Below are 14,458 nucleotides of genomic sequence, written 5' to 3' on the forward strand. Positions count from 1 at the left end.
GCACACTTATAACGGTGTACAGAGAGTTGAGCGTACGAAGCAGAGAATGTTGTGAGCGCAAGCAACACATTGCGAGCAAGCGCAAATGAAAAAACTGAGCGAGAGGGGGTGCTATTGTGTGTGTATATGGATAAGCGCAAACACTGAAATACGTTTTTTGCACGCAGCAATGAATTTTGTTCACTCAAATTCAGCTTTTGTAAGCTCAAAATAAATTTCTCCTCAAAATGCAACACTTGCACCTGCAATTTTTTTTTACGTGCGCTCAATTTTTTTTTACGTCCGCTCAGAATAGTGGCACAAAAATAACGCCATACCAGGTGCACTTTCATAAGGTGTTTTAAACAGGGTCTCAGCCAATCAGAAGTGCAGTCTCTTCCTCGCTTTAAGACACCCTCCTCCCTTCCCTGTTGTTGACGTACTGCCGACCCATTTCTTGATTTTTCTCACCCCTCCCTAGGAGCTGCCACATGACCTGTCAAGTAGGAAGTGTTGAAGCTAGCGAGCAGCAGCAGGAACAGCGGCGGCACGAAACGCAACACAGAGGGGTAGCTGTGAAATCTCCCGAGTCTCGTTCTCGACGCTTCTCTCAAGATACGTTTACCCCCTCTCCACCCCTGTTGAAGCAGGCTCAGCAATAAGTTGTCCGCAGTCATGTACGTGAAGGTGGTGTTTTTCGCGGTGGCTCTGGCTCTGATTGGCGCGGCGGTCGCGGCAGACTCAGGTAAGTTTTCGCGACCTCTCGTCGCCGAGCTAGTAGCTAGCTACAACCCCGCTCTTTAGCCGGATATCCACCCCCGGGAAACAGATATATCTCCCTGCCCGTTTGGCTCCATTTTCGGTCACCTCCTATTATTTAAAAAAAAAAATGTCCCGCTTTACGTAAAAATAAAATACCACCCCACCTTATTTCCTTCTAGCAGCTTGTCATCTTTATGTCCACGCTGGCCACTTAGGACTCGAGGACTAGCTAGCGTTTGTTTTTGAGCTCGTTATAGTGGGATTATTTGTGTCATGGTGCGACCTCTGAGAGGAATTGTGACACTCGCTTTAAGCCAAACTGTCATATCCATCTGACTGGGTTGTTATGAAATATAAACGGGTTAGTTTAGCCACATTTTAAGATCTTTTTACCAGCTTGCTTTGATGATCTGTGCTTAAAGGATTTAAATGTGTAAATTGGCCACCTTCTGGTGATCTACAGGGAAACTATTGGAAGTTACTTTAAATGATAAATAACCATAACTAAAATCTGATTTCTTTGCAGATGGATGTTCCGAGCTAACTTCATGTGATAAATGTGTGGAAGTCGCTGAATGCCACTGGGGTAATTGCTCATGTGAGTACCTGTCTTGTATTTTTGAAGCATGAGAGTAAAGGTTTGTATGTCCAGAAGCCTTGGGGTTTATTGGTTGCATAATTCCCAGTATAGAAAGCAATGATCTCATCCCTGTTTCCCTAAAGCCCAAGCAGCAGCTTAATGTGGTATCCCCAGCTGGTGCCAGTGGATCTGAACAGGCTGGTTTTGGGAAGTAAATTATGGATGCAAGCCAAGTTTGGAGCAATGCTCTGCTACTGTTATATTAAATTGATTGTGGGGGATTAATAAGGGGCTTTTTTTCTCCCTTGGGGCATTTAGATTTATTTTCAGTTCTGGTTGGGGTTTCGATTCCCTTCATTTCTGTGCTGCTTTTTTTTCTATTGTCATAAAGTCAAACCTGCTCTGACGTGTCCCTGATTTATACTCTTTTGCACAGCAGTTAGGAAATATGCTGCCCTAATTTGGAAGTGTGCTGGCTGTGATGTGAAATATGCGTTATTCAGTTACAAGGGTCTGCCATGACTAAAACTACATGACAAATAATTTCCTGGCTAAGTAACGGCTTTTCACTCACTACATCCTCCCCCTGTGGTTTGGTGTGTTTTGTTTTTAGTTGTTTTTTTTTTTTTCACACTCTTACCAGGAAATAAGGTTACAGGTTTTATGGGCAAAGCAGAGATCAAGGTATTGTGATCTTGTTTTCTAAAAATAAAAGGTCTGTTGCACAAATTGAGTCAGCAGATAGGAGTTAAATTATACAATTAAACTTCTGTCATTTTTGGGTTAAAGCACGCTACTTCTTTAATCCTCATGAGTGGTGGAGGCCCACCAGGGGGATATTAACTGTATCACCCTTGAGAACCTTGTTATATATTTGTGCAGTGTCTATGGAAGGAGACACAGCACAGGTCTCTGGTGATTTGTGAAGATGATGATCGGGAGAGGAAGTGAGGGGATGTGTGGCAGGAAGCCTGCAATATCCTTGTGCAGAGGAACTGAAGGAAGGAGCGGATAATGGCAGAAGTGCAGGAAAGAGTGTGGAGATTGGATAAAAGATAAGCTCTCTTCATTATAATTTAAGCCTCAAGTTTGAGACAAAAGTATCTGGTGATCTCAGCCTGGAAATCTTCTGCCTTTAGGCTCGGTTAAAGAACTCTTTGTAATCTCAACTGTATCACAGGTTGGGCCACTGAAGCGAAATGGCAACAGTTAAATTTAATAAGACAGGTGCCTGCGCTTTACCTCTCATGGGAGCTGACCTGTTTGACAGCGTTACTGATGAGAAGCTGTATTCAGATTAGTTGATCCCACACCCCCTCCTGCTTTGTCTCTGAAAGGGAAACGATGATGCACACTGCCTGAAGATTTGTTGGGTGGTTAAACAGGAGAGGTGAGATGGCGGTTAGGTGCCTCTTTTCAGAGGACTGGATTGGTAGGTTTCCCAAAGGAGACATATGCCAGGGTTTACAATTTACGCACGGATGGAGAGGAAAAGTCACAGATGCCAAAAGCCCAGAATCTTCAGAAAATATATTAAGATAGCCTTGTTAGGTTTATAGTAATTTTTAGTTTTATTTCACAAATATTTGTGATAGCAGTTTTTCCCCCCACTCTATCCAAATAAGATAAGAACTCTTGAGTCATGTTTTGTCTACTTGGCCTTTTGTAACAGCTCTCAAGCCTGCTGCATTATAAAGTCCTGGTGTAAGCCTACAGCTAAACCTCTCACACAGTCGTGAATGAATCAGCTCTTCGAAGTGAACTAAGCAAAAACCGGAAAGGTCAGCTCTGGACACGTCCAAGTCGGCTTTTGTGAAATGCAGCATAACCACACTGATGTAGCGAGTAACCGCCTCCTACACTGTCATAACTAGATTTATCTTTGGTTTAGGGATTTTGTATAAACAGGTCTTCAGCGTCATTTCCCTGATGCGTGGTATTTAAAAGCTTGAAAGTTTACATGTGTGGACGCACGCTCTGTAGTGCCTTTTAAGTGCAGGTTGAGATGAAGCTATTTTCTGTGGTATGCTTGAGGCCCTGTGCGACTTACTTTCACTGACATCAATTTGTGGACGTTACCGGGTGGTGATGATAATGGCACCATTTTGGAAAAAGGCTGAGAGCGTGTCCTACCTTTCACAGCTGGCTGTGAGATAACATCTCTCTGACCTATTTGAGAGTGAAAGGAAGGAGGGGGGAAAAATGCTCTTCCTTTGTGGTTCAGCATACGTTGCCTGCAGGGTCTGGTCACACACAAGGTGTGAAATACAAGGCGGGCAAATAATTTCGAATTTACTTGCTCGTGGGCTTCTTGAAAATCACAGTTGGTAAGGTAATGAGTCATTTAAGTTTCCAGCCTAAGGTAGCAGGATGTGCGTAAAAACAGGGAAGAGCTGCACATTTGTGTGTTGTGGCAGCGAACTACCAAATACGCCAACAATCATTTGAGCAGCACAGTGACACACGCTATGCTGAAACATTGCATCATAAGCTTGTCAAACCAGTTATTATAATTCAGTAGCTGCTTGGTAGTCGCTTGTGTCCAAGGCGCAAAATGCACAACTTGATACACAAGACCACAAAATAAGCCCTTTGTGGAGTGGAAAATACAGCTACTGAGTCATTTTTGACTTTGTTCAGACAAAGATGCTTTCAGTAAACCGCTTCAGACTCGCCTGCTGTTAAAAGTTGATTTGTCTTTAATTTATGGGCAGCCACCTGGTGAGGGTCATTGGGCTTGGCTGCTCTGGATTATAGTGTAACAAGAAAAGGTGGTGTATGATGACGTTTTACAGCACCAGGTGCAGCGCAGTGAATGGAAACCGTCCCCTTTTATGATGTTCCTGTATTCAGGATGGTAATGTCTCCATATGCTCATAAACCAATGCGAGAGCGATTTCACAAAAAGACGAGCTCAAGGGTAATTGATGGCTTATCCCATCACCAGATGTTACTGCAGCTTATTGTAACAGAGTCCTGACGGTGAAAAGATATTTCCTTTAAAGACTGTGTTAGGAATCAATGTCCTGTAGACAAGTGACAGCAAAGTGCGTGCCTGCTGTTACTCAGTAACTGTTTTTATGTCCTGTAAGATTTCCTGATAAATGAAAGCCCTGCTTGGCTCAGGGGTCAGCAACCTTTGCTATCAAGAGCCAGACTCAAATAAGTACTTATTTATTTAGTCTGTTTTTTATATTGTTGGTATGCTTAACTTGCGTTTTTACCTTCAGCTTTTGATATAGCTTATTTTTTCTTAATAGTAACAGAGCCTTTTAAGTATAAATTAACCTTATGAACATTATTAATAGGTGTAATTTAAATCTTTTACCACATGTGACCATTATGCAGTGGACCATTTATGATTTAGTATGTCATTGTTCAATAATAGAGCTAGAATATAGAATACATAAATAAATAGCAGCCTACTGGCTTGAACTGTATTTATAGTAAACAAAAAAGGAACATTCAGTAGCACATGGAGCATAGAATAAAGAGAGCAGTGTTGTTAGTAAAAGCAAGCTGATTCACTTCGCTATTTTTCCTCAAGGACATTTATTTACGTTTTCAGGAGGTCTAAGCATTTATGTTTATACATCCATGCTAGTCACCACAATTGAGGTACAGCAGAGCCTTAGAGTCACTGGAGATGGGACAGTAAGCCGTGTGTTTGCGACTCCTGGCTTTGTCACTGATATTCATGGAATAAATGCACAATTAAAATGATTTTAAGTAAGATTTTTTTAATAATAGGGATGTATATAGTGTTTTTTTCCCCTCCCCCTTGCAGATTAGACTTTATTGTATTTAACATATCTGAAAGGGGTGAAAACTGCTCCTCATGATCGAGTTACTCTTTGTATTTTAATTTGAATTTTTTATTTACGGTCATGTTTCAGAATGAAAAACATTGCATTTCTTACATTTGAGATGCAACAGCCAGCATTTTAACATTCCTGAAAAAAAATAGCCTTCAAGTAGACCAATCATTCAGCTGGAACACATCATACACTTCAGGAGTTTAATTGGACACCATCAATTAATAATTTTTGCCAATTGATCCTTGCAGAATCGTTTCAAAAGCTTTTAGTAAAACGTGGTTCATGCTGAACAGCAGCAGTGAAACTTGCACTGTGAAGCTGGGTGTGGACAGAATGTATAGTCACACGGTGCTGCTGACAGGAGTGACTCATTGTCACGTCACTGTGACACAGGCTGAGCAGTGGAGAAACTCTCACAAATTGACTGAATTTGTGGAATTTCAATTTGCTCCTGTTAATGAAGTCTGTAAAGCAGTGAATCCTGCAGCTTAACTTCTTGTCAGTATTTGGGTCTGGAAAGACTTCATGGAAGGGCAAAGTCCCCTTCTGTCGTGGTTAATAAGTAATGAGATTATTTGCTAAAATGTCATACAACTAGATGACCAAAGCCAACAGGCTGGAAAACAGAGGTGAAGTCACCTTAGCTGAAAACGATGAGGGAATATAACTCAATGACTCTACTTTATATTTGAGGGGGAAACTTGTGTCTCCACGTTTTTGACAGCCTTAAACTGTTTTCACAAATTACCCTCCAACAATGTTTGAAGAATTAAGGCGGGGAATTGCACACAAAAGGAAATAATCCACCTCATACATATTCTCACTAATGGAAAGGCTTCGACTGGTTAAGGCGAGAGATGCTGTCCGAGTAGAGCAAGTAGGAGGAAAAAAAACATGATATCCACTCACTAGCTGTGAATTCTGATGGCGATTACCATCTGTAGTCTTCCACGGGCACAATCAGACATTACATGGACTTTGACTGTATGTCTGATCCGATTGAGTCGAGTATTCAGGTACTTGCATGCAGCTCTTCAAGAAATGTCTGGAAGTTTTTGGGGCTGAAGTCCACTTTAGTTACAGGTTACTTAAAGGTGACTTAAAACGCATACGCAAGAGATTAAACCTCAACAAGCCAAAGATGAAATTGCTTCTTATAATTAATTTGCCTTTCTTTATTTCTATTTGTGGGGTTTGTTTATCCCAAAAAGTGGCAAATTCCCAAGTTACTGCAACCAAAACATTAAGTGAAAACTACAAGTTGGAAAATGAACTGTATGATATGAGAATGCAAAATGGTTTCACGAAGCAAAAATTACACAAAGAATGAAGTAGGAAACAAAGTGAAATTAAATAAAGAACCACAATAAATTAAAAAAAAGGAAAACAAAAAACAAGGCTGCCATGTTAGAGAAGGTGCTCCACTGCCTGTCTATTAAGTGGTGCAGGGGGGGGGGGGGGGGGGTTCCAGATTACCCTCCCCCTCAGCTTCCACAGTTATTTGGATGCTGGGTTCACAAGCTCGTGGGCAGGTGGAGGAATTCAGACCGCACCAACATTGATGAAAGAGAATTCCCGATCCATGTGGTATGAATGTATTACACAGTTATAGGATAAATAACAAAAACATTTTAACTGTTTCCTGTTGAAATATCGGGCATTCCACCATATTTAGATTATAAACTGTGCCTGTGTGGGTTTCCTCCAGATAACTCGGCGTCCTTTCACTGTTTCAAGATACTTATTGGGTTAAGAGGTGATTTCAAATTGCCCTGAGTGTGAATGGTCATCGGTCTCTCTGTGTTGGCACTGTAATAGGTACCCTGCCTGTCATCCTGTGACAGCTGGGATAGGCTCAAGCCCTCATGACCTTCAGTTTAAATAAGTGGTGGTGAAATACTTGGAGACAACAGGTGATAAAGATTTTTCTTTACATATCTGTTTTGCTTTATTTTGGATAGCTGGGTTTTTACGCATAGTTAACTAAAGAATCTGAATACTTCTGTGATCCCTGAGAAGGTATCCAATTATCTGAAATAAATAAGTAAAAATAAAACAAACTAGTGTGAGACATGCTCAGCTTTAAAGTAAATGAAACGGAAGTGTAATGATGGCGGAGCAGAACATAAAAAGACACCATGACTGCAGGATGTGGGGCTGTGTGAGCAACCGCTCTGGGGGAGATAAGGAATTAGAACTGCTTCACTGCAGATCAAATCGCTGTTTGTATAAATGAGATCGTCATTTGAAGCGTCATCTTAGCACATATGCTTCTTTTCTTTTAAATCGAATATTATTTTAGAGTACACAGAGTGTGTTTTTATTGCTTGTGGCTGCTTTCTGTAATCTGTATGAGCGTAACTTCAGTAATTAACCGTTGCTGACACTAGTTTAACTGCTTGTGCAAATGTAATTAATATAAATCATAAACCAGTCATTTAAAATATCATGCTTTTCTGTCTTTCAGCAATTTTTGGCTGTTACAATGGGACTCTAAAAGGAAATGACTCCTGCATCAACGCCAGCTGCTCCGGTAGGTTTAAAAGTAAACTGTTATTCTACACACCAGAGTGTAAATTAACATTTTACGTGTTTTTTTAACATGATGTTTTGGGCTCTAAGAGATTCTGTTTGTCTCACTAACTAAGGTGTTGATTAATGGTCAGTCTGAGTGTCTGAGTCTTTTCCTGTTTTTCCTATTTGTTTGTGTTTGTAACATTAAAAAAATGCTGTTGTAGACTGTTGTGACATGTCTTTGTTGTTTAAGTGGTTTATCTTGCTTTCCTCTTTACCTCCTCTTTTGGTGCTGGTTCCCTGTCCATTTTCAGGCTCTGTGAGTACGCCCAATCCTACAACCCCCCATACTACTGTTGTTCCCACCACCTCTAACAGCAACACCACAGGTAACCATTCCCTGAAATCCTCAGCTTTTCCCTCCTGTTGTCTGTGCTAGAGCAGGGCGATATGACCAAAAATATTTATCACGATATACATTTGAAAATTTGCGATAACGATATAACTGACGATATAACTCACACTAGACAAAATACTTTACAACTCCACAACTTTATTAGTGCAAAAAAAACCCCCATCAATGTATTTTCACTTAAACAAGCAGCTGTTTTATGTGCATTAAAGTTATATAAAAATGTAACAGTGCAAATTCCTTGCTGACAGTTTAACCAAAAGGCATTTCCAGTGGAAATTGGCCGACATATCCTCAGCATAACCATGTATAATATCCACAAAACCTAAAAAGAGGTTATACACACACACACACACACACACAACATATTATGTTGAAGCACAGTACGTATCACTCCACCAGGCTCCTGACTACGATAGCTGTAATGCTCCGACAATCCATCAAGCGGTGCGGGTTTGTAGCTTAGCAAAGTCATACTAAAACATTTGACAGATTTTCGAGCGCCGTGTAGCACATAAAATCGTTTCGCGGTCAGTAAACACAACCAGAATTCATACATAAGGCCCATTGGATTATAAGGGGCACTGTCAATTTTCAGAAAAATCAAAGGATGGATTTTAAGTGCGCCGTATTTTCCAAAAAACATGGTAATAACGACGGCCCGCTAGCATGCTCTACCAAAAATAGTGCTTTGTTGTGTGTCTGACGGACGAAAGCCAAACCAATTCCACACCACTGAAGTTGCAGCAGTTTTACAAACCAATTCTGGTTCATCCGTTTCATTCAACTTTTTGCTTTCGCCGCCATGCTTTTTCCGACGTATGTGTATGAAAACAAAGGCACTGCGCATGCGCGTTTTACCCATATTCTATTGCGATATTTCATTTTTCTATCGTTGCTCAAAATTATACCGGTATTACTGTGAACGGTATGATATGGCCCAGCCCTAGTCTGTGCTAATGTTGAAGTGGTCTCATTAATAAAAATGTGATCTCTTAAAGTTGTAATACTTAAGAGTTTCATGGATTTCGATACCTAATGCTGCTGTGTTTTCCAACTAGTGGCTTTTATTGCGACAACTAACAACCGCTTTCCATTAATACCTACGTGGATCAACTCGACTCCTTACCCATTACAATGAAGTACAAACTGGCTTTTTGTCAGACTTGGGAATTGTTGTGTAAATTTTTTAATTTTCCATTTCCCTTGTTGCCGGTTTTCAAAAATGGCAGTTGTGATTTTTGTAAAGGAGACTCTCATGATTCATCAAGTGACACAACTAACTAGCCAATCTGTGGCACGTAGACCCTTGATGTCACATTTTCAGATCCATCTTGAAGAGAGCGCTGGACTCAAAACCTATTGATTGGGTTGGCCTTTCCTATAGTTTGTATTGATAATGCTGACTTGTCTGCAAACACTTGCGATATACTTTCTCATCTATATTTGTAGTTAGGTTTTAGTGAAATTTGAAATAACACAGTGAAAATTGCAGCGAGATTCATGTAAGAACCTTCAGCAATCACTTGCCAAGTGGTTGCAGAGTGCAAACGTTTCACTAGCAACCAGTGACTACTGGGGCCACTGACAGGTCTTTAGACCTGCAGGGTTACAGTTGATTTCACAGCAACTGGCCGCAACCATGTTAACTGATGGAAGAATATTCGTTTTTTTTCCATTGCGATCAGTGGTTGCCAGTGGGTCTCTTGGCCTGTGTGAATGAAGCCTTAGGTGAAAAGTTAGATCAGAGTTACAGGGTACAATCAAACAGACAAGCACATCCCGTTGTGCAGTAGCATGGTTGATTCTGAACACAAGGCTATTGATCAGATTTCTAGCGAAAAATAAAAAAACAAAAAAACACAGAATTGAATTTTTAAATCCTCTTTAAGACTCAAGACGCTTGAGGAAAACATCATACAGAGCAGATAAATTCCTGTTGCGGGAGCTGCTCGGTGTGTGGATCAGTCTATTTTCAGGTCTGCTTAAATTACAGGCACCATACCTCCAATTCCTAGCTAACTTCACTGCCCTCTGCTTCTGTTGTTGTTGTTTAGAAAAGAACTTGCATCATATGAAGCATGAAATCAGATTTCAGTGCATCCAAACTATTAACGTTGTTGGTGTGTGCTGAATAAGCGGAGTCAACATTTAAACTGTGTCAGCTGACGCATGAATTGCTCAGTTCAAGCCTATGACTGATACAAAAACAACAAGGTCATTCCTACAGTGCAGGCACAAACTGAAAACTAAAATCAGTTTGTCTTTAATGGCAGCTGGTGATTGCTGGTATCATTTATTATTTCTTTAGCATTTTCTTTACCACATCTTATAATTATTTTATTTATATCATATTATATTATATTACATCTCTCAGTGCACTAACCAAACACCCCATCAGATCCATGGGATTTTGAAATACGTGCTATTTCCTTGCCCCTTCTCGTCTCTTTTTTGCCATCTTCTAGGAAAGAAAAGCTGCTTATCCAGTGTTTACACTCTAGCTAATCAAAGTGTAGCTATAGTGTTAAATCAGGACCAGTGACCAGAAATTTAAATCTTAAGGATTACAAACTGAAACTTGTGATATAACCTGCTTGTTTTGAGGCTAATAGATGGGTAATTACTGTGATTCTACTACAGAGAATGGAACCATTACTACTACTCCTACTGCTACCCCCAATCCACCAACGACACACTCAAACTCCTCGAGTACTTCTTCAAGTAAGTCTCAGAAACTATACGATTTTTACGTCTGTCTTGTAATGTACAGAAACATCAGTAACCGATTTCTGAACTTTCATCTCAGCTGTAACTGTCACAACAGTCAGCCCGACAACCGCCCCTCACAAGAACTCGACCTTTGATGCCGCAAGCTTCATCGGTGGGATAGTGCTGGTCCTGGGGCTGCAAGCCGTCATCTTCTTCCTCTACAAATTCTGCAAGTCCAAGGACCGCAACTACCACACCCTTTGAAAAGTTCGCACTTGACCTATCCTCTCCAACTAGACCCTTTCAGAGAAAGCTCCCTGATCAGCACACACTCATCCATGTGGTCTCAAACAGTGTTTTCAAGCAGGTTAATTTTGTAATCAATCATCTTTGTGGCACTTGTGATTCTAGCCTCCCTTAGTGCTGCTGTTGTAGTCACTATAGAGGAACCCACGCATGCCCGTATGTGTGATAAATCAACAGCCAAACAGATCCTCAGTGACGAGGCATTCAGGCCTTGAGCATATGGATTACATCATCTGGTAGCTGCTCCCACCTCCATCATGCAGTTACTCATTTCTGCAAAGACCATTTCCCAGTGAATCTGAAAGGAAGGGGGGTTGTGTTATTTACAGCCTTCCTTCTCATACCTTCGTCAGTTAAATAGGCCACATAAGAGTTAAAAGAATTATCCATGTATACAAAGCGGCTCAGGAGTCGTACAGCTACAGAGGTCACGTTGATTTGGAAACACTGTTTGAGATCACAACTGCTCTTTAACACGACGACTTTGATGATTCAGTTTTGCTTTTGCCCTGTTAAATTGTGGTTTCCTCCCCTCTGTGCAGCTGTATTATGTATATTTGTTCATAGATGATGTAAAAGAGGCAGGGATTCTTTTTTTTTTTTTTTTTTTTTTTTTTTTTTAAAAAGGGGATAAAAGCAGAACCAAATCATCCAATGTCGTGGATAAAACAAAAAAACAGGCTTATTTATTGATGGGTGTCTCCAGTAACATTTAGGAGTGCTGTGTGTTTTCTCCTGCTGAATCCTACCTTTCCATCCTAATATTCAAGATGTTAAAACACCAACTGCCAGCGGGGCAGCTCAGTGCAATAAATCATGTATCGAGCTCATTTCCCAGCCATTAATCTCCCAAACTTCCTGATCTTAACCGGTGTCAAATTGTCCATGCACGGGTTGCCAACGTGGAGCTGGCTGTTCTATTCTGTGGAGTAATTGAAAGGATCAAAAATTAATGATGGTAGAATATTTGTTAAAAACGAGAATGGGGAAGTTTTGGGTTGTTGTTGTTTTTTTTTTTTTTGTTGTTTTTGTTTTTTTTAATAGTAAGTACATTTCTTGATGTAGACAGTGAAAGCAGTGAAGTGCCTTTAATGTCCTATATGACTTAAAGAGAAGGAGGGGTGAGTGTTTATTAGTTTATAAGAGCGAGAGAACTGTATCGCCGTGAGAACCATCGTATTGCAGCTGGACTGAAGAGCCTTTAATGTTGGTGAATACAGTAGATGGTGATAACAGGAGGGCCTGGGTCTTTTTTTGGGGGGTGGGGGGGTCCACTGTAAGTTAATCAGATATTCAGTGCATGAAACCCACAGTTACTTCAGTGGTAACTTTGTAGAAAGTACTTAAAGGTACTCTAGCATCTAATTTACCCTCTAAAAGCTCGCAATTCATGTTTTCCAAGTTCAACCAGGGAGGGGGGTTTTAGAGTGGTGTTGTAAATCTGAGTGAAGAAATGGGGAGAATATTGGGCGTGTTTAAAAACTTGAGAATCAGAGAGAGTGAATAGGGGTAAATGTTGGACTGTTTTGACTGTTTTGTTGTTTTTGTCAAATGAGCATCGCACCTCTTGATTTTGGATTTTTGCCATGTTAAGTGAGAGGATTGTGAATGAAGAAACAGCTTGGTGGCTGTGCTTAAAGCTTGTGCCGATTCCTCTGATTAGCTTGCTGCTAACTGTGATTATTTTCTTATTTCTCTTGTACATAGCCACATCCTGTGTTGTTGTTGTTGTTGTTTTTTTTGTTGTTGTTTTTTTCCTGAGTAGTTGTTGTTGTTGTTGTTGTTGTTGTTGTTTTGTTTTTTTCTTGTAGTTGCTTGCCAGTGTCAGGAATGTTTTCTTTAAATGCCTTTTTCCCCTCTTGCATGCTGGATGCTTGGAGATGTTTTTTCCTTCCTTTGCATATGCTCTTAGGGATTTCAGTATACTTTAAAAAAACAAAACACCCCCCCCCACCCACACACACACACACACACGATTATTTGTGATTGGCCCATATGCTAGTTGAAAGAATGCCTTGAATCAGTGTGCATCAAGCCAAAGTTCTCAGTTTAGGCATGGAAATTGAGCGTTGCACTGACGAGCTTTGTTTTCTATCTTTGCTTTTGTAAATGTTTTCATGGTTTAGCCAAAAAAAAAAATAGAAAAAAAATGCTTGTATAAATATTCGTCCTGAAATATTACTAGATAATGAATGAATGATCAGCTTGTTTTTTAAGACATTCAGTGGAAATGTTTTTCTTCTTATTGTTTGATTTGGTTTGGGGTTTTTTTTTTTTTTTTTGCTTACGTGATTTCTGGATTACACGTTTTCTGCTGCTCACCATTAACACGCCTTTAAAACCTACAGTCACCTGATGGCATTAGGCTACAGCCCAAAGACCCATGTGTGGCAGGTAGGCTGCAGAGTTTTTTGCCTTAGCTGCACCCCTTCGTTCACTCTCTGTACGTGGAGTCCCTTCGGCCAATTTAAAAGAAACATTTGAGTTCATTCCCAGCTGCTGAGTGGGCTGCTGTGCAACTCTGTTCAGCGTGGTCGCTGTGTTCCTTACAAACCATCAAATGTTGATATCCATGGATAACTGATCTCCATTGTGTTTACTCTGCAACTTCTACAAGATACCTACGCAGTCCCTGCACCTTTTTAAGGAAAAGTGCCTTATTCAGTTGATTTCATAGATATATCTATAGATATATAAAGTTGTATTGCAAAATGATATGCCACATGTATTAAGTAACGATGGGACTCAGCACTTTCAGGCCCCTGTGAAGTGGTTTTCTGTGTCGTATTCTGCTTAAATGTCTGTTTATGTCACAATCGGCCTTAACTTCTTGATCAAACGAGCAGTGATAAGCATGGTGGGGCGGAAGGGAGAGGTTGACTGTGTTCCATTCTTTCAAGCGATGCCATTGAAGCAGCATTTTAAGTATACAGCAGAATCAAAGGTGCTGCTTTAGTGATTTGAATCCTTTACAGCTTAATAAAGCACGCATGTGGCCTGGACAGCCTCTCACCCGCATATAGAGATAAAATTCAGCAGTAAAGTTGCAACCACAGCCACAAACCTCTAGCGTTGTAAAGTCACACTTCCTCCACGCTGCAAATGGTCACATGGTGACTCCACTTTGGTTCTAATTTGCAATTGCTGTATCAGATGACCTTGCTTTCTGTCTTTTGTAAGATTTCAAATTCAAAATCCAAACTCGTTTGGTTGCGGAGTTCTCTCATATCAGTGTTCTGCTCAGAGAGAGAGATGTGTATGTTTTATTTTATTTTTTTCCTCCTTTCTCTTGTGGGTTTAATGCTTTTGTTTGTTTTTGTTAAAGGCCATCAGTCTTGTAGGTACGACCTTTGGGCTTTCCCCTCTCACATAGCC

The 14,458-nt window shown here is 40.5% G+C and overlaps 1 protein-coding gene across 2 annotated transcripts; it reads left to right on the plus strand.

Moving 5' to 3' along the window:
- Positions 1-2: 2 nt before the first annotated feature.
- On the plus strand, positions 3-14,442 carry cd164 (CD164 molecule, sialomucin). Of its 2 annotated transcripts, XM_080882122.1 has the most exons (6): positions 9-724; positions 1,268-1,339; positions 7,607-7,672; positions 7,968-8,042; positions 10,709-10,789; positions 10,875-14,442. In XM_080882122.1, exons 1-6 carry the CDS (start codon positions 655-657, stop codon positions 11,039-11,041), a joined length of 531 nt encoding a protein of 176 aa, XP_080738248.1. In that variant the 5' UTR covers positions 9-654; the 3' UTR covers positions 11,042-14,442. The 2 variants fall into 2 exon arrangements, with proteins under 2 accessions (XP_080738249.1, XP_080738248.1); XM_080882123.1 differs by lacking the exon at positions 7,968-8,042 and having other exon boundaries at positions 3-724.
- Positions 14,443-14,458: the final 16 nt, after the last annotated feature.

Source organism: Rhamphochromis sp. 'chilingali' (genome assembly GCF_963969265.1).
Source record: "Rhamphochromis sp. 'chilingali' genome assembly, chromosome: 5".
Classification (NCBI taxonomy): domain Eukaryota; kingdom Metazoa; phylum Chordata; class Actinopteri; order Cichliformes; family Cichlidae; genus Rhamphochromis; species Rhamphochromis sp. 'chilingali'.